At 33.2% G+C, this 23,258-nt stretch overlaps 1 protein-coding gene across 1 annotated transcript; it reads right to left on the reverse strand.

Moving 5' to 3' along the window:
• Positions 1-10,641: 10,641 nt before the first annotated feature.
• LOC128230918 (uncharacterized) lies at positions 10,642-22,857 on the reverse strand. The gene is made up of 12 exons (XM_052943344.1): positions 22,683-22,857; positions 22,157-22,341; positions 20,991-21,145; positions 17,840-17,991; positions 16,419-16,546; positions 15,999-16,137; positions 15,040-15,116; positions 14,693-14,851; positions 13,678-13,792; positions 13,420-13,476; positions 11,646-12,136; positions 10,642-11,347 (listed from the first exon to the last, which is right to left on the reverse strand). Exons 1-12 carry the CDS (start codon positions 22,696-22,698, stop codon positions 11,090-11,092), a joined length of 1,932 nt encoding a protein of 643 aa, XP_052799304.1. The 5' UTR covers positions 22,699-22,857; the 3' UTR covers positions 10,642-11,089.
• Between the last annotated feature and the right edge of the window lie 401 nt (positions 22,858-23,258).

Below are 23,258 nucleotides of genomic sequence, written 5' to 3' on the forward strand. Positions count from 1 at the left end.
CTGCCTTTGCGCAAAACATTTACAACTTATTATGTAGTTCATCTTATATGACAAAGTATTGTTGTAGTCACGTCGAAAAGCTATAGACCGTGTTATAAAAACCCAAAGTCATCAGATATACCATATGTTCTGGTAGCATTATATTTTTAAATAATTTATTGCTAAAGAATTCCAGCTTACAGTCAGCATGATGTTCTACTGTGTGAATCTTTAATTATTTAAACGTCTATATAATAAGTGTTCAATTAAACAAAATAGCAAGTGCTCTGATGCCATATTATCGGTAGAAATGTATATCTACGTGAAAACAAACATAGATTTCTCTTTGTCGTTCCCAAAATATATTTAGTTTCTGTAGACGGATTTGAAGATGTAGTTGATATTGGTGAACTAGTCTGCGATGTAGTAGAGGTTGAACAAGTTATTTTATGTTGTAATCGTTGTTGTAGCCTTTGTATGATCACTTGCCGATTTTCTTCACCTGAATTGTGGTTAGCTTGGGCAAATGTAGTGGACGTTCGTGAAACTGTCGTTGCCGGATAAGCTGTTTTCGTAAACGGTGTTGTGATATCTGGTGATGTAGGACCTGGTACTGTTTGTGTTATCGAATCTGGTGTTGTCGGATATGATGTCGGGGTCGTGATGCTCGGTTTTGGAAAACTGCTAGCTGTAGTAGAGCTCGTTGACTTCATACAAGTAATTGTAGGCATAATTGCAGGACTTGTGGTACTAGATGAAGGATATGGAGAAGGTCTGGACGTAGATGTACCTGGAGTAGACGTGTCGTTTACGGTTGCCGTTCAATATGTAGATGTTGTAGACGTAGTCGATGTTGTATTTGTATTTATTGCATGTTATGTAAAAACAACCGTACGATAAAGTTTAGATGAACTAAAAGGTCTGTATCTTTATCAAAGCTATTAAATAGAGTGTAAAGTAAGAATTCAACGAAGATAATATTTTGATTTGAATCATTTTCTCCTTGTTATTGTACTTTAGGCTTACAATAACCGTAAGGATTTGAATTTAATCAGCGGCTGTAAATATAATTGAATTGTCAGTTATTGTCTTGCTTTTTATCTGTTAGGAGAAAATATATAGTCTTTTCGTCGTAGAGAAAGTAGGAAAGCGTGATTTTTTTTAAATCAGCAGGATGCCACTTAACGTTTAAGACCCCTTAGAGTGACTTAAACATCGCTCACGGCACTGAATAAACTTATGTTGATACACATTATTTTAATCAAAGGCTTCACGTAAACGATTCTTTCCGCACAACACGTTTAAAAAAATGTTTTGAACTTAAATTGTTGTTTATTGTTAGTGCAATAATAAACATTATGAACTGTAGTGTTATATTAACCTCACAAAGAGCAGAACCTTTTTTTATTTTTTAATAGAATTTTTTTGAGACAAAACATCTAAATTGATCAATTTAACAAACTATTTTGAAATATGCTTTATATATGTACAGCTTTATATGTTGTGGTGATATATATTTCGGTATATTGTTATGCCATATTTAAAGACGTAAAACCTTTTACACCTATGACCTCGCTTATTCATGTGGCAAAATACAATATGATTTAAATCCTAGAATTGTGATTGTGGGAATAGGAATATATATCCGTAATTCCGGAAAGTTATAACAACGTAAAACGTAACTTCTGTCCACCTTATCCTGGAAGAATTGTAGTGTTGTTCTCGATCAAGGTAGAATTTATGTTTAATTTGACCTTAGCGCTAGGGCATATTTGTATACCATTGTAAACGAATATTTTAATTTGATTAAAGCACTACAAACGTACTTCTATAAATAATCTTAAATACTAGTTCTAGTAAACTGACACTATTTGTTTGAATCAAGTTGTATAAATATATTAGGAACTCAGTCACAATATATCTATTTATTACCACTACAATTTCACGAAGCCATAAATTGGCCGATAGATGAATTTACTGATTCATGAAGAAGAAGAAAGTTTATTCAAAAGAAAATTTTCAGTTTGTACTGAAATATTAGATGAATTTCACGTTCTATCTATCCGTCCAATATCTAATAAGGAAAGATTATATATGTTTTGAAACGATTTAAAATAAACGACATTTTGGAGCGAAAATAAGTATCGAATTAAAACACATTAAGCATTATGTAAAGAAGTTTATGAATCATTTTGCTTTATGTAACTGTTAAGAATATCATTTACGTATTCATTATATTTTAATGTGTATTATAAGTTTCAAGTTTCAAGCTTTATTTATAATAAACCAGAAGGTCGTAGACCCATGGGGCAAAATGTGCACAGTGGTAACAAATACAAATAATATGTAATTTTGCGGTAACATATTGACTAATAAATTTGATGACAATGCCTATTATACGAGACTGTTACAAAATGTCTATTCGACATAATGTGAAAAGCTTTGTAAACAAATACACTCAAATCCTTCAATATGTATTCATTTTTAGTGTTAATTAACTATATTAGTTTTTGCATACTAGGGTGTGGTTAATGATAGGATGGCAATAAAGATTTTCGAATATCATTTCACAATGGACATTCAATAACAAAATGGTATTCGTCTTCTAAAATATTACAGTCGACACATTTTATCTCATGTACAGGAATTGATACAGGTCTAGCCCATCTTCCAGTCTCTATACATAGTATATGAGAGGAAACTCCTAATTTTGCTAAAGCTATTCTAAATTTACTAATATTTATTACATCTTGATATGGCTGAGGCTTAAAACAAGTTATATATCTATAAAAATTAGAAATGGTAGAATCTTGTAGACTCTTCCATTCCAGCCCTGAATAAACTGATCTTTTAAGCGTTATCGTACATTTGCGAGAAAAATGTTATCGTTTCCAACCATTTGGAATAGCCAAACTTCATAAAAAACAAGAGAACACAATAAATCCTTTAACAAAGAGCACCAAGATTTACGATGTGGATAGGTTTCCAAGTCCCTTTTTAACATAGTGTAAATGTGTGTCACATATTTTTTTTTTTTGAATTTTAAAACCTTTAACCAGTACCTAACTATGTTTTAATACATATGTTACTATATATAGTAACTCATTTGTACAGGGATTTCGCGATTATTTGCATGACTCAGCGATTACCAGTTTTGCGGCCCAGGCCGATTATCGATTACCATTTTGCGGCCCGTAGAAAGTTCGCACGTGAATTCAATTTTCGGCTTAAAATGAATTTTGGCGACTGTGAAATAATGTCTTGACTAAATAATCAAAATTTATTGATCTGCTTGAACATATCTATTGTTAAAATCTTAAAGGGAGGCAAACGCGAACGCAGTTTAGGAAGATATGCTAGTGTTTGATAACCAGTGTGGACCGTTAGGGTGGCGTTTTTCATTCTGCGTTGACATTCAAAAAACAAAACAATGGGAGCGGCAAAATTGAATTTATACTTGAAAAACAGCAACTGTTCATACATGTTGACATCATTAATGAGAGGTATTGGTTTATCTAAGTACAAACAGTCGTTCTACTTGCTAGGTGATCATGTTGATTGAATTGAATTCAGTTATTCAGACCATGAACAGAAAGATGTCAGTGATTCGTACAGAAAAATTCGGATAGACGTTGTGGACTGTTCAAAGTGATCAAATTGGAATGGGAACATAAAAGTGACAACAAAATGTTGTTTGCCTGTTTGGCTCACTCTCAAAAACGAAAAAAAAAGTAAATTTAATTTGAGAGTGAGTTAACTCATCGTTGTCAAGCGAGAGCAAAAAAAGCACAATTGGATAGCAAGTAAACTTTAAAAAGCAAACTGTAGACTTACAAATAAGAAAACATACAAATGTATTAAAGAGGTTAATACACGGCGTAGCCGGGCCGTTGAGTGAAAATTGGCCCTCGTGCTCGTAATGTCCCTCGACTACGTCTCGGGCCATGGCTACGCCGTGTATTAACCTCTAAATAATACCTTCTCACTTGAAAGTCAGTTCGCCCCAATTCACCAACATTCGTTTACAAAAATGAAGATGAACTCGTTCTAATGCAATTCCCTTTACGAAATCCCATTCTTCACTACCATAGTTTAAAATTGGAGCAATAAGTTTATCAAAAGTTCCATTCTATGACTCACTGATAGAGCTGTAAATTAATGTAAATACGTATTCATTGCAAAAAATATATTATACAATTATTATTATATGTTTTATCTGCTTTATATGGTACCTTACACAATCGAAATGCATTCAACAAAGAAAATGGTCGATATGAGTGTATAACTTTTGTATATTCGTTTATCTAAGAAGCACTGACGTTTTAGCGCTGAATCTATTCTATTATTCATTATCATCATACTCTACTTAGCTACAAATACTTTAACATAAATGCATATATATTTATATAAACAATTTAAATACTATACTGACTTAAACATATTATTTTAGTATACTTCACTTGTGATGTCATTATCAAATCTCAAAACATGATTTTAGTATAATATACAGAGTTAAAAGACTTAATACATGAAAACGTACCATGCAAATTCTGTATTCTCTAAAATAGTTTGTTACATTTTCATAAACATAAGTATAAAAGGATGTTGTTCTGTCTACAGTTCTATCATGTTTGCGTTAAATTTGTTGTTGTATTTAATAAGTACAAGTCAAGTACAGCTGTATTGATGTAACAAATTTAAATTGTCGTGTACATATCGTGTACATTGTCACTTTTCAAAAAAATGCTTTTGTAAGGTAAAGCAAATCGCTTAAATAAATATTGATAAAGAATACTTTTGTTTTTGTTCGGTGACCAACGATCGTATGTTATGGACAACTTTTCTGTTTGCATTGATTAAGAACAATATACTTGCCTACATATTATACATACAATGATTGCTTTTTTTCTTTATTTTATTCACCATTGCGAAAGTTCGATGTGTTATGTTTTCATTGTGCCTATACAGCTTTATTTTCAAATGCTAGTTTATTTTACTTGTCTTATTTTTTTATTTATTGTTGTTAGTGTAAAATAGTTTTTAAAAAGAAAAATATCTTCCAAATATGTGTCATAAATGTTTATTGTAAATACGCGTTTGCTGTTTTTTTTTCAACTTCTTTCAAATCTGTCCAAATTTCCAACATAAAGAGAAATTATTTTTATTTTAGAAATTGCTTCAGTTTTTATTATTTACTTGGTTTTTAAAACACCATAAACCAGTTATGCTAGGAAATTTCCCTTTATAGCTAGAAAGTCGTATAGTTGCGAAACCGGTGCAACTAGAATATTAAATGCAATGGATTGTATGTTCTCATATAAAATATTGTCTTGTCATATTTCATGTGTTTATAACGAAGTAAAGTCATTTCCCTTGTTCATGTATATTATATCTGTCTTTTTAGTGATGTCTGGTCAAGTTTCTTGCCTTAAGGAATTTACCTGAATCAAGAATAAAAATGAATTTGAAATGAAACTCAAAATAAATCCTTCGAGCATCTTTCTATTTGCTTTATTTTTTAATAGGTATTAATATTTGTTTTGTGTTGGACTTTTTTTTACTTTACAACGATTGTAAAGAAAGCTATATTATCTGGTAAAAAGTCACTTCGTTGGAACTACGTTAAGCGATAGTGTGGTTTTGTGTTGTTGGGAAATCGAGGTACGCTGGGATAACACACTTACGCCTAGGCCGTGGATTGAACATGGGACGCACTAATACGAAGCAAGTGCGCTAAAAATAGCGCGTACCAGATACATTATGTTTTACCTTTTAAAAGAATATTGTTGATGGAACTATTATGCTACGCTAAAGTGTTCCACGTAATAAAATATCCACCCCATTCGTTGCATCCCCGAAGTCGCTAGCATTATGCCGTATTATATATACTCACCCTGTTCGTTGTATGCGTTCACATCACCGCTAACGTTATACTATAAGATGAAAAAACGCCTAGTTCCTGGTATACACATTGACGTTTTTTCAACAGAAATGTCATTTAATAATATAGTCACCCTTTACGTGGTATTCATTCCCATATTCTCTTACAATAGGGCATATAATAAAATACTCGCCCTGTACGTGGTATACACATTGCCGTTTTCATAACCGAAATGTCTTTTAATAAAATAGTCTTCCTTTAAGTGGTATTCATTCCCATATTCTCTGACAATAGGGCATATAATAAAATACTTGTCCTGTACGTGGTATACACATTGCCGTTTTCTCAACCGAAATGTCTTTTAATAAAATGGTCTCCCTTTATGTGGTATACATTCCAATATTCTCTTACAAAAGGCCATGGAATAAAATACTCGCCCTCTGTGTGGTTTACATTCACGTATTCTCTACCGTTGAACGAGGTATACATTCCCGTATTTTCTACCGAGTTGTCATATAATACAATGTTCTCCCTGTACGTTGTATACATTCCCGCGATTGCTACCGTTATGTAATTTATTAAAATACTCGTCCCGTATATGGTGTACATTCCCTTACGTTATGTCATTTGGTTTTAACATATTCGATTTAGCTGAAGTACACAACCTCATCTCTTAAATATCCCAGATATGATTGGTATAATTTTTTTTTTATATTATTCCTCTTCTTGTATATATGGTACACATAACGTTTAATACAGGAAGTATAAACCACTTGTACCTATCCCATATACCATATAACAAGCTACAAAGACTGATTGGGAGACAGGATATGCAAATGTATGTAGAATAAATATTGAGGCTGATAATAGAAGAACGCAATCCAATGAACTGTAAGAAGAGGAGAAAAATGGAGGTTCACGTTATGTCATGTGGATGGAAACTATCCTGTCCTTTTTTCGGAAGGGCACATTCAGGATGCATATGATTCAAAAGTTGACCTACCACAATAAAATGTTCCAGGTAATATTGGTATACATTGCAGACTACATGTTTGGTACATCAGTTAACATCAGAGTGAAGTTCACCAGATCGATACGTAACCAACAACTCAACTTTCCTGTAGTTTAATGAAATGAAATGTTTTTATTATATTTGTGGTACATGCATTGATTCGAGTTAAAAAGGTAGCATTTTCTCGTCATTAAAATGAAATATGTTTTCCCACGAATGCAGGGGAAACAGGAATGGCTGTTCATGTTGATGACCTCAATCAAAGATTGGCATCGTTTCAAATGCCAAGTTAAATCATGACAATTATTTGTTTTGAAAAAAACAAACTGTTTAACTATGGCATGATTTTTGTTGGTCTCGCTTGAATATGAATGATGCATGCTCAAGGGTTTCAATGAGAGGTTTTAATGGGATCAGTGCGTATCATTTTGCATTTGTTATATTCCATTAAATCCCAATAGTTAATGTTTATATAATGTGCAAATAACCTTTGTATATTGTTGTCACGAGAACCATATCAATAACTCTCGGAATTGCAGTAAGCGACACAATGTGGATTAACTCGCACAATAGCTAAATCAATGATGTCGTGCTGTGCGTTGTTGCAAAGCAATAAATAACGGCAGTTGATGCCAAAAATAGCCAATGAAGGAGGAGGTTATTTTCCGGCGCACACGGATATTACCATGAGACGTTTTGGCATGCGTGATGTAACTGTAGGATGGTACTGTGATACTAGAACGTACATAATTCCGTTCACAAGAAATGCGTATTCCAGTTGTTGTTTTTTCAAAATTGCTTACATAACGAATCCTCGAATACAAAACGTGTATCAGAATTCCTTTTGAAACTAAAAATGCGTTAGTCTTTTACAATGAACAAAAGGGCAGCTTGTTCAAAAGGAACCATCGTGATATAGATAATAAGCAAAAAATATTTTAATGATTATGAAATTAAGTATCCTACTAATCACCCCCATGTATGGTATTTCAATCTTTAAAAAACAAATGACGCCTAAAAGTTTATGGCAAAAATATGTCGAAATAATTGCTTGCAATTTATGCCAACTTAAAAATGATAATGTCGTTGGAAAAGGGTAACATTCACACCATCACTGCACTATCTGTCTATAATTCGTGTTGAGTTTAACACATTTTTATTGTAATGACGTGTAAGAATTGCAATGCAATCACTATGCATACCTTGGATGCAATATACAAACCTGAAAGTAGTACTCATATCGGCAGTAACATCTTGTGTAGAATATTTTATGTTGGTCTGAGACATCATAGAAGAAACATATGGACACGGTTTCCGTATGTTGTATTTTTCTACCAAGAACACATGCACTCAAACTTGGTCAGAATTCGCCCTTGATGAAACTTCAACCGCTTGTAAAAGTGGGTCACATGGAGTCTAAAACTAGGTCACTAGGTCAAATCTTAGAAAAATATTTGAAACACACTAGAGACATTATGTTTGATCTAATACCAATTTAACCTAATTTAATTGTTTCCGTTGCTTAACTCTTGGACACATTTAATACTGGGGCACATGAGATAGGAAACTAGATCACAAAGCCAAATATTGGTATTGATTTGTCAGACTTTTCAAACTGTGATCAGTATATGTTATTCTGCGACCAAGAACACATGCACCTAATATCAACCCACTTACGGATACCTGATATAAGGAAAAAAGAAGATGCATTTCCCTCGTTCCCTCGTAAATGGCAATTTTAAAATGCCATTGTCAACATTGTCAGCTTTATTGCAGATTATTATCACCTCTCATATTCATTATAGTAATGCGTCTGGTATTCAGACTTTAGGATCAATGATTCAATTCTTAGCTTTATTATACATTTGCTACTACTAATGCATCGAGTGTGATAGCGTTACAAATAACAGTTTTCACTATTATTTACCTTTTTATCAAAAACAATGATATGAATTGCTTTGTTTCATTGAAAAAAAACTTCTCATATCTGTGTCTGAGTCTCAACTTCTGACTTCAATTAATGCAAACCAGAGGTTTGATAGTAATAGTATTTGAGTTTAATTTCCATTTAGTTGCCTATATCAATTGCCCTGTTCGAACAGTTAAAAGTAGAATGGTTTTAAGTATTCAAATAATTTACTGATTTATAAAACGTTGAAGCACAAATCAATTGCCATATGGAAATTGTGTAGAAAGAGAAACCACGGCCTCTTCTTTATGTCCAAATTGGCATCTAAGGATTTGTATAGCCAGGTCATGCCGATTTCAAGTATAAAAAAGTCACTTTGTTTAACTATTTGCATTTAAATTTTGTTTCGTGGTCGATTTATCTAAGTTTTGTCGTTTAATTTGTAGCAGGTGTCGGAACGAATAAACAACAACTGATATTGTGCTATGTGTTTGTTATAACACTGGAGATAGATCGAAATAAAGAAAGGCAACACATATATGGCATCGTGTACTGCTCTTTTAAAATAACGTCTTTTCTTTATAGGTCGTTAATATTTAATTAAATGGTGCACTTTTAATTTTGCGCATCGACAAAACGAAAATTCCCTACATGAGTATGAAATAAACTACTGTAGTTGCAAATAGAAACAAGCCATTTTAAACAGTTCCGTTCGATGCCTCGTCAGTATTGAATAAAAAATGTCGATAATGGGGAAACGAAACGTATGTAAATGCACAGTGCTTTCATACTATCCGTAAATTACGTTAATGCCGCAATATTAAATGTAATAGAATCTTCCCTTACTTGTTATGGGTTGATCCTAATATGTTCATCTAACATTGCCTCGATTAAATGTCAGGCTTCATTACAGCATTAACGCTGTTAAGTTACTAAATATAAATAAAAAATGGCCAAAAATCTAGGCAATATATTGGTCTGACAATTAGGAAATATGAAACAATTGTATCGGCCATGCGTATATTATGCTTCTCCAATCAATTATTTAGCGCTATCTTAATGGATATCCGTCATTAATGACTGGTTTTTACAACAAGAAAATTAAACTTGGACAACGCAGATTCTTTTTTGAACTTTCAGGAAATATAAGTAAGGACATTTGGCAATTATGTATAGGATTTTTATTTTTAACAATAAAAACAACATATTTTTTAATTGTTCTTAATGAAAACTTCACCCTTTGCCTTATTTCCTCCAAATTTCATAAAACATATTAAGTTATAAATAAAATACTGAAATACAACTGTGTAATATAAAGTATGTAAACGTGTAATAATCTGCTAGTTCAGAGTATTATATAACTGATACAGTATTGTATGAACGTTAAAATAGCTTGACCGAAAGGTACTTCATAATGACAAGATGTACGTTTAAAATACACCACCTTGCTTTTTAAAATACGTAATATACTTATCCCTATACAAACATACAGATGGTAATCATTTTGTTTCTCTAAACCCATTTAAAACTTGATTGGATTTTGAATTATTATAAACAGGCGGTGGAAAATTATAATAGAATTATGGTACAATAGGCATAAGGTTTCATAGAGGGACAATCTTATATCCAATGCAATATAGGTCTGAAATGTGGACAGTGAAAGAAATGCGGTTCATTAACGGTTAGGTTGCGTAAAGGTAAGGATGCAAACTGCAACTGTGATTTGTATTTGAAACATTTGAATATCACATTTTTGGATGTTTGTATGTTAAATATAACACTTATAAGTCCACACGCATTACGTATTGTAAAATACAGGAGTCCAATTACAATCAAGTGCAATGCGGTCGTATTCCTCTATCATAAATAAATCACGTGATTACAAGTATCACTGCGCAATGATTTAATGCCATCATAAATCAAATTAATGTGTCATTTAAATAATCGTAATTTTGAAATAATGTGTCTTTAAAGTTTATCAAACCAGTTATGTAATTTATAACAGGGTTATTAGTTCTGCGTGTTACAGTCTTAACAAAACAATGGAAAGGACAGGGAGAAACCTTCTGGCAAAAATAATTGTTCAAGACCCGAGAGACACACCACCTCATAAATATGACAAACACGGATAACATGAAGTATGCATTTAAATATCTTTTTTATAAATGTGTCGGTTAACGGGAGTGGTTTAAAGTCTTCATTCAGCCTATACTAACACGTAAACATTTTGTTATTGTGTCTTTACTTTAATTTTAAAACATATTACCTGAAAAGGATGCGCAGCATAAAACAAACATAAACAAGTTTACTATGTTTGCGGAGAGGTCTGTCGTTTTGAAAACAGTCCATTTTTAATGTTATTATAGAGTGCTTTAAGGTCTCGAAGCAACAAAGATGAGTCAATAAACAAAATTAATCCGAGCATTACAGCAAGAACGATGATGCCAAGGACCCCGATGCTTACAGCGGATGGTCTGCTGTCTTTTGCACTTGTCAACTTCCGAATTGTTGACGACAACTCTGACACATTTACAGACAACTTCTTCTGTAGTTCATATATTCTCTCCTAAAATTAAAGATTATTTTTTTAAATAAATGTATATTAGTTGAAGAACCAAACCATTTTTTTTCTATTTACTGACATTTGACAAACTTAACTGACAGAACGTTCAGATAATTCAAGTCAACCGCCTGTATTGGTAACGTCAGTGTAAGATGAATTCGTTTTTTTCAAAGATTTCCAGCTTATACTAGTAATCAGCAATGATTTCCGAATGAGAGAAGGCGATTATCGTAACTGTTAATTTATCAAGATAAAAACTATACATAATAACACAACACATAGCTCAACATAGTAAACATACCTGCATTTGCTGGGTTGTCATATTCACTTGTGGCAATGTATATGTACATGCACAAGCACACATATTACTTGTATTCGATGACACAGTAGTTGTAGTATCTGTAGACGGAGTTGTATTTGACGTTGACGTCGTTGTTAGTGCGCTTGTCGAATTTCCTGTTTCTGTAGTCGTGTTAGGTGTGGCGGAAGTAATGGAAAAGGTTGACGCACTCGTAGTCGATCCTGGGGTTGTCAGATCGGATGTTATCGGATCAGGCGTTGTCGGATCTGATGTCGGTGTTGTTATGGTCAATATTGTTGAGGCGCTTTGTAAAGTAGAGATCGTTGATGTCACATCAGTTGCAGTACTTACTGTCGTAGTATTTGTGGCACTGGAAGAAGAAAATTGCGAAGTACTGGTCGTAGATGCAGCTACAGTTGCAGAGTCATTTACGGTTGTCGTCGAAGTTGTAGTTGTTGTAGATGTAGTCGATGTTGATGTTGTCGATGTATCTGATAAATATATTTGTAGAATTCCTAGTTTGAGCAACTTTGTGGTAGTACATATATAACCAAAATGGCGTTTGAATTATACTTCAAACGAGTAAGGAAGTTTGATTGCTATCATGTTTCCTTGTCTAAAGTGTTTTCCTAGTTCAAACAACCCTGCAATAAAACATAGTTTAACTAACTGGCTTTTTATTTCATGCATATGTATTAACGAGTGGATTCAATTGTTGAATGTTAAACATTTTACTTTGCCTCAAGTGAAAATCGATCATTGTTACCCTGATTTGAGAACTACGTTTTACAACTTGTTGTTGAAATTGCAGTTAACGTGACTATAATTAACTTGTGTTTTGCAGAAACAAATTGAGTGTGTTAAAATAGTCTAAAAGCGCTACCCTATCTTATTTTTGAAGATTATTTCTTTATGCATTCAAGGATTCCTGTTTTTCTCTAGGACTTTGATGGTTTAGACATACATCAATGATAATGATAACTTTTGACTACAGACAAAAACGTTCTAAGAAATTCCATCTTTTTGCATTTGTTTTAGAAATCTACTCCATTTACTTTTTGATTTTGACTTATAATGATTATGTCACTAAATCTAACCGTGATCCACTTAACTGTAAAATAAAACACAAGCTGAATGACTTAAATCATTAGTCCAAGTTTATAGATCTTAATCCTGCTTGTTAACTTGAAACTTGACTCGTCTCCTTAAATACAAGGGAAGTAACCATTAGTAATAAATAAAGTTAAGGACAGTTTAAACCACAACTTAACTGCCTATTTCTCTCATTTTTTCCCAGAAAAGCAATTTATTTACTGGATCATAAGTGAGTATTGTCGATTAACATTCAATATTTGATGGCAACGTGGAATGCATTACAACGCCATTAACGATAATTACTATTTGTTTAAAATTGCAAATATATGAAATTGGAAATACAAATTATTTAAAGAATGAACGTGGGACTATTTTACGTAAATGTATCTACTACTTGTGCGTTTGATGGAATCTCAATGTAACGGTGACATCACCGACCAACATAAACAGATTAATATAACTAAGAATGCATGAAATAAAAATAATATCATAAAATGAGTGGAATATCTCTTTTAATTTCACGAGTGGTCATAAAAATGAGCACTCGTGAAATTAAAAAAAGGTGTTACCCTGAAATCAACAAATATCCTCCATATCTTTAACATTTATAGGGAAATAAAATATCAGTGTGGAAATGAAATTCAAAAGAGCATTTTATTTTATATTTGCACTACTTTACCTTGTTTATACTGCTTTCCGCTTACAACGACGACAGGTAGTTCAATATAATCTGCGTCTGTAGATATAATTAATATATTAGCTATTGTCTTCAGAGGTAACATATTTCAAACGTTAAGACATATTTTACAATGACATATCCAGGTAAAATATACCCACGTTGTGAGCAAAATGATATAAGGTTTACAAATGTACACTTTAATACAGTGGCAATGCATCATTAGGCGTGTGGATAGACCACAGCAGGCCAAAATTTTACCTTCAGGACCTCCGAGAGTGACAAGAACATCGCTCACAGCACTTGATAAGCTTATGGTGATGCAACCCATTTTAATTAATGGTAAAGTATAAACGGATCCATCCGCATAAAACGTCTGAAAATATATATGATGATAATGGTGAGGTCTATTATAGGTAGAATACTAAGCATCAATCTAATTCAAAGGTGGTAAAAGGCAGGAGTTTGCTTGGTGCAGAGCGAACATAACGCATTTTTAAACACATCAAAGTCAACAAGGCGAAGTAGGTGGCATGGAAATCGCGTGTTGTTGAGATATTCCAACCGAACCATGAAATACAAACACTTATAAACAATTGATTCGAAATATGAGTTTGTTCGATTGAAACTGTTTGAAATTGGAAAATAATGTATAGAGTGTAGCAAATAGATTTGAACTAGTATTCTAGCGGTTGACCCAACGTTACCCAGCTTTAAACTTTTCGGCAAACATTCTGATTAAGTCATATGAAGATTAAAGCGGATATATTGCCTCTGCTTGTCCCAAATATATATGTTTATAATTAACCTTGTGACCTAGTTTTTGACCACATGCAACCTATTTTTAAAGTTTGTCGAGATTACATCAAGGGGGACATTCTGCCCATAGTATGTAATGTCTGACGAATCAAGACCAATATCTGGTTCCAGACATGATTTTTCGTCCAGCAAGAGATAGGTTTTAATGAATACAAAATTTAAATAATGTCTATAGTGTGTTCCAAAGATCTTTCTAAGATTTGACAAAGTGACCTAGTTATTGAACCCATGTGATTAACTTTTACAAACGGTCGAGATTACATCAAGGAGAATATTTTGACAAAGTCTGAACATATTAATCTGACAAATCCCTACCAAGATATGGTAACAAATGTGTTGGACAGACGGGCAGACGGACGAAACGACAACGCCAAACTTATATTCGCCTCCCGAAATTAAAATGATTCCATTGTTACAATTGCTTTGAAAGCATCTGAAGTTTTTTTTTTTTGTATACCGGTTGCTCCAGTGCATGGCTGTCGGTGGGAGAGGCCAGCGCACACGCCATGTTGCTATATTGGAAGGTGAACGTGACATTCGACGAGATCTCGTCCTCGACTGACACACAGTTGATAAAGTGTGGGCCTACGTTTGGGACAATATCTACCTCATCAACCTTTAAAACACAAACATAAATAAGCATAAATAATAAAGTTTTACTATAATTCGGATTTTGTTTTCACTTTAAATAATTTAAACACTAGAAAAAATAGATAATATTTTTCGCGGCTTATTTATTAACCACAACAAAAAGAAATAGACATCATTCGCCTTTAGATTTAACATAAATGCAAATGCACATACGCTTATAACATTGATAGGAGTCAGGAACCTCTGACTGTATAGGTCAACAATATCTAGTTGTCCGGGCAACTTAGGTCCTGTAAAAACAGAGTGTGCGAGTATAACACTAAGGTTATGCGATTTCAACAGTACGGTAGTAGTTTTTGCGTAAGAACTTGTTATTCTATGACATTTGACGAAACACACGAAACGAGGCTTTATGCCAGGATTTATTTATTTAAAAACCTTGGATTCGAGAAAAAAAACAATCCGGGTGTGTAAGGATATCATGAAGTCATGTATATAGTTGTTGATACTTAATTATTAAGAAATACATATTTAAGGATTAATATTCTTGGATACGTGTTAAACCATCTGTAAAGCCAGACAACAGAAGTATTAATGGTTCACATGCCTATTACTATGGTGTTAATACTATTTGACTGATATATCGTAGAATGTTGTATACATGTCGCGAACACGTTCTGTGGATTCTGTTATACCGTAAATCCATCACAGCGAAGAAAGAGGAAACAATGTATGTACCTCATTGAAGCGTTTATTACATTATTGCAAAAAGTAGCCTTTTTCAGATTTCTCTCTAAAGCAGCGTGCAAATGAGGACTATGGTCAATGTCTAAATCACGTTTATATGACACTTGAAAACGGTAATTCTACTAAAATTATGTTCTAGGGCAATGTCACTATTTCTTTTAATTCAACCAGTCTTTAATTATATACAATTCGAAACATATTTTGAATAAATAACCACACCCCAAAAAACGTAGTGCAAGTAACTAATTAATCTGGTTTCAGTATATGCCTTGTTCTATGGTTTTGCCTAAAACGTTCAAATTACAATTAAAACATAACATAGGCATAGCTATTGTGTTTTACGCTTAATTTATAGTTTGCTTTTGAACAACTACTATTGAAACTTTTGAAAAGAATTTAAGCTAATTATATATTAAACTAGTTACCCTGTATGTGGTATGCATTCCCGTAATCGGACGTTACCCCTCCACACGGCTCCACCGTATTCGGGCAGTTCTTGCCGCACATGGTTGGATGGTCAGCTGGATAGATATCGATATCCGCGCAATAACAGCGACTTTGGGTCTGAGAAAGCAAAAACCCAAAATAAATTCAAATAATAGTGAATATTTAAACTTTGGTCTGCGAAATATTATGTATTTATGTCATGGACAAATAAATTAAAATGGAAAGTGAAATGTATAAACATAATATTTCTAGAAAACGGTACTCTTTTTTCGAAATTTGCGCTTCAATTAGTTCCATTTCGTTTCAAGTTGTGTTCATAAACAAAACGGTATTTCGTAATAACGGAGCATAATGATACTCTTTTTTCTACAGTAGTATAATATATATATTATACTTACCACAATTAAAGCAATTTCTGATATGTTCCAGCATGTATCGGTACACTTTGCAGGCGACATGTTGGTGGTATCTGTTAACCATAAATTACAGTTTACCAGGTCGATACGTAACCAACACCCCAAATTACCTGTAAAATCAAAACAGTTAATTTGATTATATTATTGTTTATTTTAAAGGAAGGTTATGATTTTTGTATAAAACGCTTCCTTTCTCGTCAGTAACAATCCAAAATAAAAATATTTATTCAGACAAAACCGGGGATCAATTTCTGTAAATCACAATGGTTGTCCATGTGTCAACCTCATTTTAGAATAAAAAGTAACATTTCAAATGCCCGGATTGTCTTCTCCTCTTTCGACGTTAACCATAATTATGAAGGGCTTTCGAAAGTATGTTTGCATTAACGGTTCATAAAATAACGTATAATTTAATAGTACAATGCGAATTACATGTACAAGTACAGCAGTCAAAAATTAAATTATAAATCCCGTTTGAAGGCACAATATAAGTGCCCCAAAAAGATATGATGTGTGTTCAATGCTTCAAGTAAGAAGTTTGAATGTAATCAGTGAGTATAAGGTCGCGTCTATAGAAATTATGATTGCAATTTGCAATGCAGATGTGTCTATGGATAAATCTTAATTATATAAGAACAATGAATTCTCAAGTCAAATAACAATTATGATTCAAATTGACTTAAAATATGTTGAAGCATGTTAAAACTTTTGCGTGGTATATTATAAATAAGCCTAGAAGTTAATTCGAGAATTTTAAAGAAAATATTCACTATGTTTGCATTTTGGCTGAAATATCCACTTTCTACGAAAACGATGTTAATAATCATAGTTTGTGAAAATACAAAAGCATGGTAGAACACATGTGAATAAAAGTTTATGTTTTACTGGAATAAAATGTTCAAACATGAATATTAAAAATATGAAGGCCGAAATGGACCAGCCCGAAATGATAACTATGCCAAGGTGATAACGCAATGTACCGGTAAAGATCTAGATAGTCGCCTCGTGATTACGCATGCCGAAGGTGGCCGAGTTACAACGATTGAGAAAGTTGTCGAGCAACAGGTTATTTAGGAGTTTTATGAGCGGATAACAGAAAATGACAAAAGAAAAGAAGGACATGTGTCCTTTACGCATACTATTCTATAGAGTCTGTTTAGAGATTGATACATATTCTTATCGTGAGGTGCAATCAAAGAGTAGGTGCGTCAATATATTTATCAATCAGGACAAATGCTTGACAACTCTGAAACGTATCAACTTAGATATGAACTCTTGCTCGTCTACATTGATTACAAAAAAGCAAGATATAATTATCAACTATTAAGTTATAATTGTATTGTGTGGTTCCCATTATGCTTAAATATACGGTTCATTCTTCTGCATTGCTCTTTTTAACTTACCGTCAAGAACGACAGGTGGCAGAAAGGGAACGTTCTTTCTCCTTGCTACAAATATTCGGGGCATTCCTGAGTATGACAGAGACCCAAACGTGGTTGTAAACCATACTTGACCAGTACTTTGTTGTTCCACCAGAACCCGGAAGTTCGAATCACTAAAACACAGTCATATCAACATTGCACTTACCACTTGAAAGTTAAAAACTTAATAGTAATTACTATTTAATGTTGTACTAATCATTTAACATATTAGCGATCAAAACATGTATTGGTGAGTATAAGAAGTATCCGTTTTTCAAATCCAATTGAGAAATGTTAGTATCGTTGCGATAGGGAACCACAGTAGCCTCACCACCGTAATCCCAGTCTTGCTGCATAGAAACAACAACAATAGTTTTTTTTTATATTTCTAACGATATATTATGTCTACTGAGCTTTTTTCTCATATAAGTTTTTTTCAGTGTCACAATGCGCGATGAGTCGGATCGTTTACCAGTTTGTTCTAAATTGTCATTCTTCCTACATAGAATAGAGCATACTGATGAAAACTTAGCGGGACCACTAAACGACGATCGTTTTGTACGTGTGGAAAAGTTTAAATGGAAGCTCGCATGTAAAGATGAATTTTTAACGTTATTTGCAAATAGATGTCAATCGCTCGTCGCTCAAATCGCACTTGAAATTAATATAGATATTAAGGGCGCGGTTGAGAAAATACTTGGACTTTATCAGGATTCTGCTTATATGATGCGCGTAAATAACCGTGATTCATCAAATCGCGATGTAATTTTAAACAATCAACCCTGGTTGAACAGAGACTGTGCTTTAGCTAAACAATTAAAGTACGCTGCATTACGAAGATTTCGATGGACTAGCGGGTTGTTAGATTTTCAAAATTATATTTCACTGCGTAGACATTTAAAAATTACGTGTTTCACTAAAAAGCAATAGTACCAGCAAGCTAAAAGAAATGAGTTAGTTTTATCTAGTTGTAATCCAAAATCCTTTTGGAATTTGTTAAAAATGTCCCAACGTAATAGAAAAAAGAACATCTGCGCGTATCATGTAAAATGTATTAAGTACCGGTGCAAACTACTATATATGTCCAATGAACGTTATCCAAGAAACTGCTATGTAATGCTCAAACGACATGATGACAGTGAAAGAAAAAAACATGGGTTACATCTGTAAAGAATTTATTATACAAATATGGTTTGGGTTTTGTTTGGGTCAGTAAGTTGGTAATGTTGGCTATTTTTTATATCATACAAGCAAAGGTTAGTTGATTGTAAAAGACAAAACTGGTTCGAAAATGTCGGAGACTCAACACGATGTTACGCGTATAGGCATTTTAAAACTTTGTTAAACCCAGAAAAATATTTATGTATTAATCTACCATTTTATGTGATGAAATCGTTAGCGAGATTCCGATGTTCTAGCCATAAATTGTTTATTGAGACTGGTCGACATTTGAGTATCGAAAGGTAAAATAGAGATGTAGATATTGCTTAATTAATTTTGATATCAGATGTGTAGAAGATGAATTTCATGCATTCTTTCTATGTAACAAATTCAGGCAAGAGAGGCAATTTTATATCTATGAATGGCACACGGGTAGGCAAGACTTCCAAAACTTCATAAATCTTATGCAAAGTCTTAACAATGACCAAACAAAAAATAACAAGCATTCTTTGTAAATGTAATAATGAAACAAAAAAGATAAGGAAAAATAACTGTCCTTAAGAAATCACAACTCCAAAGATTTTATGTGTTGTATTGTATATGTTGTATTATGGGCCAGAGGCCTTTCTTTACAAATAGAATTTGACTTGACTTGACTTGTATAAAATAGGATTATTTAAACTTCGTTTTGATCAGGAATGTTGTATTTGACTCGAGCGTTTTGTTGCTAAAATCAAAAAGCGTTGATAACCACATTCCGGATTAAAACGCAGTACAAATAATTATTATGTTCATTTCTGGTTAAAATGGCTTGAAAGACACATGTTTTCTCATATGTATGCCTATATCAAAACTGTATTTGAAGTTTTTCACGTTGTGTTTTTAACAATTAGTAGGAATGTGCGTGTCATTACATTAATTGCCCTTTAAAATAGCTGAAATGGCCGTTTAATTGATAGAGCTGATCGGCATTGTACTTTAATTGATTTAGTTGAAAAAAATCAATTGGTCATGCAATGTCCTGTGTATGATAACATATTAAGAAAATAACTAATTCAACCCTACTTTTCTAAAGACAAGTACGTCTATGTTAATTGAACTATTGCAATCGGATAAAAAACCAATACAGTTAATTAATTTACCCATACCCCATACCCCGGACCCGGACCCGGACATCCGGTCATTTTACGCATAGAAGATTATTATCATTTTCCATGGCTGAGAGTGTAAGACATGTTCAGCCCAACCCGAGCGTAGTGTGTTTTGCGGAAACGAGCTCTTATGAGAGTGCAGCATTATTTCTTGAATGGGGCGTGAAAACTTTTTTATGGTGCCATTTGAATCGAGAAATAATTAATTTGGATTTTAAATATTTCAACAAGACAAGGTTGTCATGATGCTACAGACGACGATTTTCAACAAGGGAGGTAAGTGTGTGTGGACAATAAAAAAGGAGTTCCATACGGGTACTTGCTTTATCTGTGCCCGTGGGCAAGAACATAATTTCCAACTTGTTCAATATTTGGATCTACATATCTGAGGTGGGAGAAAAAAAATACTTGTGGATCAAAGCCCCGATGTTTCTTTTTCTCATTTTAATGGTCCGTTGTCACACATTAACATTGACAATATGCGTGTTTACCTTTTTGTGTTATCACTTAATCTAATAAAATTGCATTTCTAACTAATAAACATATTCATCACAATCTTTGCAGCCTCACCCAGACTGCTGAAAATGTAATTGAAAAAAATAATATATAAATTGTATATTGAGAGTTAGCTTTATCGCTTTTTGTAGCTTTATATACTTATTCCCCGTATTATGTTAATGTTATCATTTTTACCATGTTAATACTATTTATTTTAAAACATGAAATTCGTTGTCGAGAAACAAATGTTCATTTTACGGCAATAAACAATCATGTACTTGGTTAATCATAAAGCATTTACTCAATGAATGAAATATACGAACCTCAAAGTGACGTTCATGTCGGTAACTTCACCGTGTGTAGAATATATAATGTTCGTCTGAGTCATCCAAGATGAAAGGTTTTGGAACGTTCCTGATATGTTGTACTCAACTTCCAAGAACACATCGCCCTCCATATTCAACCCACTGACGGATACCTAAAACAAGGAGTAATTTGAGTGTGCAATGTTGAACGAATTTCTTCCGGTTGTTTTTCGCTGCGGACACAAGAACGGAAACATGTGTTTTTTGTCTCTTTAGGCCTTTGTGACGTTGGTTACGAACGAAATAACTTAATTATGACAAAAAGACGATTTTCAAAAATCGTATTTTCGTCATTAATATGTTGCTTTAATGTGTCCGCGAAACGAAAATGAAGTAACTAGCAGAAAACAACCACTATAATGTTTGCCTGTCTGTCTGGCTGTCTGTTTATCTATCTGTACTAATCCATATATAAATAGCTATAAACTCTCAACTTGTCAATTTGCATCAATTGATATTAAAATGGTTTATTGATAAAAATGTGTTTTTGTCGTGTAAAGTTAATCATATGTATTAAGCGCACGAGAAAGAATGACATATGTTCTGTTTTATTAAGGTCAAGAAATGCCCGTGCTAGAGAATCAAGATCGAACCCACAGCTATTGAACTTGTATTACTGACTATTTTCGAATTAAATTTCACCCGGAGAAAGCCACAAATCTAAAAAATCAGTACGCAAGTATGTATAGTGTATGCCTATTGCTAATATTAATTTACATGCCAAAATTTATAGTAAAATCCACTGAAATGGCAATGCACAGAACCGAGAAAACGGGCACACTTTTTATCTAAGAACCTTATAACCATATAAGTTCATGAATGACAACACCAAATTGGATTTTTTTATTAAATTGATTATGGAGCTCAGTCTAGAAAAGTCGTTTTAAAATCTTCCAGAAAGTGTAAATGTTATAGAAACTACTATTTAACGGTCTTGCACTGTTCAATGACCCAAGGTTTTAACTGTTCTAAAATTGGCTTTTCAAACAGTGTAATAACTTAATGACTGGTTCTAAAACACGTACATGCATTTTTCAAGCAGGCAAACATAGTTCTCGAAAAGACAGTTTTTCATGCCTAACGCAGTAACAATAAACAATGCGCATGTGTGAGTCTGACTATACCGTATCGAAGGTCGGGGATTCCCAAGTGTCCACCAGGGCACTCCGAAAGTTCCCACCAGCGATGACGTCAGGAATGGGCAGAGAGTGTTTGTTTGCGGAAGGGTCATTTTCACCACCAATCACATTCCACAAATCCCCAAAGTCTCTGTCACTTCCGGCTAAGAGCACCATCAACGTGCTAAACACTAGGAAAGAAGTACTTACGTTCATTACAATGAAGATTACTGTTCACGCATTGTGAAGATATAGGGGTTAATAAGTTTTACTTGATATTCCAATTACATTTTCTTGCAATTAGATGACTGTTCTGTTTATTAGGGTCAGAACAACAAAATATACCTTATCATGTAAACATATGCTAAAATTGTTAATACGAATTCATTTTGATTTGTTCAAGCTACATATTGTTCATAGCAGTTCAATTTGTTAAAACATCATATACCATCATCAAAATATATTTAAAACTTCTTCATTTAAACACACATACACTTAAAGCTTAAGTGTACCTAAGCTTCAAATTACTTACCAACTGTTGCAGCCATTTATACTCTTCAGTGGAATGTTACATTTAAGCCGTCCGAAAAATTTCTGCGCTTTTTTAATTTGTTTTACGTCATTTTCAGTTTAGACATGTAAGCACTTTTCATCGTTTAGAACATAAATTATATCGCCAGAACCTCGTTCCGATTTGAGGCGTTATATAATGGCGCTACTTGCACCTTGCATAGAAGTTCCAGCTAAATGAACGTCCATGTCCGTTATTTTATGTTTATTATATTGGTTATTGATTCAAGATCTCTGGGTCGCGCATGTCCGCATTTCTATTGAAGATTTTCTTTATACTCTCAAGAATTCTGCAAATTAATAATATATTATATTCATTGCTTCGTTAATGATTAGAAATCAAATCAAGCCATTCAAAATCACCGGGTTGATATATAATCTGTACCGTGAAACGCAAATATTTCTTGCTTCCCGGAGAGCAGTTCATTAACACAAAGACGAGTTGATAAATGTCCTCAATTCTAACTTCAAAGAAGCAATACGTGTTGACTTTCAATAAATATGCAAAGAATGCCCGTCTCGTTAAAGAACCTTTCCT

The sequence above is a fragment of the Mya arenaria genome, chromosome 4 (genome assembly GCF_026914265.1).
Source record: "Mya arenaria isolate MELC-2E11 chromosome 4, ASM2691426v1".
Classification (NCBI taxonomy): domain Eukaryota; kingdom Metazoa; phylum Mollusca; class Bivalvia; order Myida; family Myidae; genus Mya; species Mya arenaria.